General features: G+C 39.7%; 1 protein-coding gene across 1 annotated transcript; it reads left to right on the forward strand.

The window, feature by feature from the left end:
• The first annotated feature begins 1692 nt into the window (after positions 1–1692).
• On the forward strand, positions 1693–3454 carry LOC120691563. Its single transcript, XM_039974658.1, has 4 exons — positions 1693–1794; positions 2017–2118; positions 2210–2598; positions 3279–3454. The coding sequence occupies exons 1-3, from the start codon at positions 1738–1740 to the stop codon at positions 2483–2485; spliced, it is 435 nt and encodes a 144-aa protein (XP_039830592.1). The 5' UTR covers positions 1693–1737; the 3' UTR covers positions 2486–2598; positions 3279–3454.
• The last annotated feature ends 1346 nt before the right edge of the window (positions 3455–4800 follow it).

Genomic DNA, 4800 nt, shown 5'->3' on the forward strand with positions numbered 1-4800 from the left:
GTTCATCTTGAAACCGCATTTGCTTCCTAATTAAACTGAGACTAAATCATAATATTAAAAAAACGAAAGACTCCACAGAACATGAATGAATTCAGGTACATCACATCAGGCTTATATGTGCCGGTATCATACCAGTTTCAAGATTCTTGCTAAGCCCTTCTTGTTGCAACATATCCAGTTTCTTCTAAGGTTTCTTGAATTGCTCAAGTTCCTGCTCAACGCTTCTTGTCTAGCTCCGGTCTAGCACTTGTACCAGTCGCCTACCAGATCACGGCTTTGCTCCAATTCTTGCAGTCTCTCCAATTATGCAATCCTCTCCAAAATTGGGGCTTTTCTTCACTTCAGCACTTCCCCTCGCAGTGGATTCCACTAGGTTCTTAACCTCTTCCCAATTCTTAAACTGAAACCTGCGATGTCTAATCCAACTCGGCACCTAACCAGCTTGTCAGCATCGTAAGTTTGCCTCAACATTCCCCCTAGAAATAGAATAAGAATGTAAATCTACTTTCATTTATTTATTAGGGATGAGACTTTCTTTTTTTTTTCTAGAACTAGAATAAGTAAGTATGCTCTGGAGTAAAAGGATTCGAACCTTTGCATGCCGGTACCAAAAACCGATGCCTTACCACTTGGCTATACTCCAAATGGTCGGTTCCTGGGGAGAGGGGGAAGGGAGAAGCAGGGCTCGAAGAAAACGAGCCGTGCAAGGACGCGGGGATATAGCAAGTAAGCTGCAAGGTTTTCCCTTTAGGACTGACTACAACAAGCTCGCGACTCTAATAGAAACTAAGGGTCAGCTCTCTGCTCTATTTGCTTGCAATGCGTTGCCTATCAAAGTCGGCGAACGCTTCCACCCCCTCTTGCCCTTGTTACGCAACACGCCAACAAAGAACCTTGGTTCCGTTGCGCCCTGTATTCCGAGGCGACCATTTCGCGCGGTTCGATCCATTTCCCGATCCGCAAAATCCGATAACGTACCTATATGAGTGGGATGGATGGTAAATCATTTGCAGTCTTTTTCGGCAGGACCTAGACACGGAGGTTCGGGAAGTAGCGCATGACAGCATTCACTGGTGAAAGGACTGGCAGCAGCGAGAGCATCATAGTTGACATGGTCGGAGCTACAGTCCCCATATCCGTCTCTACTCTTTCTGTAATTGACTTCCTCCCGCTCCCAACCAACCTTTTCCTTTGAAAGGTCTTCCACTAGTGGTCGAGGGATGTGTCATTTTGTTATGGAATATGATGTGTCCATAAATTTTTTATATTCAATTAAAACTACTCTTAGATGCAACATTCAAATAAAATAAAATAGAATATATATATATATATATATATGATGTGTCCAACAAGCTTGTACATCTACTGGCTGGCTCTCCTAGAGTCCTAGTCACATACTCACATTCATCCAGCCACACCTTTTCATAACATCCTGGCCTCAATGCTGCAGTACTCTTAGTCCTAAACATATTTCTTAATAAGAACTTAATTTATTGGATAAGCAAACTGCCACTGTACTTGCTGCACATTATTGTAGAATTCTGCCAGCACATCTTTATAGTTATGCATGCTCATTAGGGAAATATCTTGGCTTGTACTCTAGCTTTTTTTCATCTTTGTCTGATTGTACATAATTGAATGGTTATATAATCTGATGTTTTGATCTCATATGTCCCTAACATTACAACTTTGTTGGTGTAGCTGACTTGTGAGATAAACAAAAACAACAGAACCAAAATGCAGTTTCACCAGACAACTGGTTCTCGCAGCTATGAAATGCAACTTATACATTTGGTAAGTATAAGTAACTAGCACTGGGCTTAGACTGCTTGATTGGTTTGTTTTACAAATTGGTTCTCGAGGCTTATGCAGCAGACTTGATTTCTTCTAAACAAACTGCTTAAAATTTTTGCAGCAGTTGCATACCATGTCAATTAGTTTAATTTACTAATTATCTAAGTTACAAATAAAAGGATTCCACATCAGTTTTCTGTCGTTGTTTCAATTCATTTGCAGGCAAACAAGTATCAAAATGAACCACCGGATGCACTGGATATATTTAAAGAGTTACACTACAGCAAAAAGAAAGGATTCACTCCTACAGTTCAATCTGCTATTGTAAGTAAAGTCAAAATTAGTGCACAATCAAATGATACATTAGGTCCGTATATGTCATGATCATTTATCTATCTATCCCATCTACTTGTAGGTTGAAATTGAGGACAAGATAAATGCTCCTGTAAATGAGGGTGAGGAACCAAAGGATGTGGCTAATGCTGTCTCTGAGGTTCTTGGTCAGAAGACTAAGAAGAATAGATTTTTGGTAAATGTGGGGATGAAAAGCTCATGTGCTAGGGAGGACAATGCTGAAAGTCAGTGTGAGCTAGAAGCTGAACTGGTGCGGGAGAAACAGGCAAACAATGATCTTAGGGAGATTGTGAAGACTCAGCAACTACAGATAGATGAGATGATGAAGAAGTTCTAGGAAGTAGAAGCTGCAAGGGCAACCCATGACGAAGAGGTGAAGAAAAAACAAGCTGAGACAGATGCACTGATTAAGGGGTTCATTTCCATGCTTCCAGGATGTCTACCAACAAGGTAAAGTTGTGTTTGGTTGATGGAGGTGATTAGATCACCCATCTTTCATAGAGTTGTTGTTTCTAGAAGGTGCTAATTTTGTAATTGCCAGTTAATTTAATGCATTGGATTTTTATATCTGTATATGGATGCCATTTAGCACAAACAAATGTGTTTTCACATGAAAATGTTATGTGCCTAAGAATATTTGATGCATCTGTTGTTGAGAATGGAGCCACTTAGCAAATTTTACTAATATAATTTTATCAAATGGGACTTACAGCTAAACAGGTGTAGTGTAATTTCTGATTTTCTATACTTTTAATTTGATTGGTAGGTTTATATTTGTAGAACCACATGTTTTTTTTTCTTTATGAGGAGCTCAGTGGAGTAAGGATATACCCAGATTTTGAACTACTAAACCAACTTACAGCTATCAAATAGTTTGTCACAAATTGACTGCTGAATGATCTGTTCTCACAATTGTCTGTTGAAACTCCCAAAGTTAGATAGTTTCAGACATGGTTATTCTTGCAACACTAATTGTTGGAATCTGGTCTACAAAATATTTTACTACTAGATGGACCAAAAAAGCGTTACTTTCATACCCAGCTAAAAGTATGTTTCCTTTGTTTTAATCTCCTTTTTTCACATTCAGGTAAATATACGCATTCTAACTTGATATATCAATGTTTCTGCAGGTAGAGTCTGTCTCCTGCTACTGCAGCGTAGATGGGGGGTCTTAAAACCATTTTGAGTTCTAGGAAGTTTGTCCCGGTGCGAAGCTGTGCATGCAACCTGATATCATACCATGTATTGAGGGTCGACGCATTTTGGCAAGTAGTGCTTTTGGGTTACTTGACTGAACCTTTGGCAATGTCAGCCTGTGTGGGTTCCTTGGCTGAACCTTTTGGGTCGCAGCAAGGCTGTTGGTTTGTGGACTGGTCTGTCATGTGAACTTGTGCAATGTCGCCTATGTGGTGCCTGAACCTTTGGCAAGTGGTGCTGCAGCTACGTGTCTTTGAATGCTTTTGTTTGAACTTATGCCATATCTGTAGCGATCTTTAAATGTTAATGATATGTGACTTGTAATGGCAATGTGACCTCTCCATATGTTTCTATGTGAGCTCTCCATATGTGATGATCAGCGACTATCTGTGATGATCCATTTAAATTTGAATTTGAATATTTCAGGCAAAAATTAAATTATGTTGTTTTATTGTATCTGTGGTGATCAGCTGTGACAATTAGTGACTATCTGTGACGTTTTATATGTGCTGTCAATTTAAATTTGAATTTAATTTTTTTGGCAAAACAATTAAATTTAAATTTAAATATTTGTGGCAAAAAATTAAATTTGAATAATGGGCCAATTCTAAAGTGCACTTGGGCTAGCCCAATCGCATTTGCCTAATTAGAAAAATATATATAAAAAACATGGGCCTAGTGTCGTGGGCCTCCTCTATAGCATGAAAAACAAATGGGTCTGCACCATAATGGGCTGGTGTGTGCCAGTGCTACCTTGCCACGTCAGATCCATCATTACCAAATGACGTGGCAATTGCTGACGTGTAACAACTTCCATGACGTTTCAATTCGTCACAATATGATTTGGCTATTGTTGTTGACCGTGCATTCCATGACGATCACAAGTCTCAATCTATGACGGTTAAATTAGGTCCAGCAAATGTATGACGTGAGATACATGACGGATTTCTGGATCGTCGTAGCAAGTAACCTGTGATGTATTTCTGACTCTTTATGACCAAAATGATCGTCATGTAAAGCACCATTCCTTGTAGTGTGTAAATCGCAAGACGAATCTAATGAGCCTACTTAATCCATGATTTGCAACAGTGATACTACAGTAACCATCAGCTAATCATTGATTAATTATGGATTAATTAGCATCATTAGATTCGTCTCGCGATTTACAATCCATCTGTGCAAAAAATTTTATAAATAGATTTCATTTAGTACTTCAAATTAGCAAGATTCCATCATAATTTTTTTTTTGCAAAACATCTTAACATGGCCAAAGTCCCAGGGCGCCAAGATGGTCGCCGTCCAACACCCAACTGCGTATACTCGCCATCATCCCCGCTGAACTGGCCTCTTCCTATTCCGAGAACCAATGCTGAGCTCGACTGTGGAGCTGATCGCCATCTGGGCGTCGTCCAGCCCGTCGCTCCTGGCCTTCTGCTTCTCCCACCTCATCATGGC

Source organism: Panicum virgatum, chromosome 9N (assembly GCF_016808335.1).
Source record: "Panicum virgatum strain AP13 chromosome 9N, P.virgatum_v5, whole genome shotgun sequence".
Classification (NCBI taxonomy): domain Eukaryota; kingdom Viridiplantae; phylum Streptophyta; class Magnoliopsida; order Poales; family Poaceae; genus Panicum; species Panicum virgatum.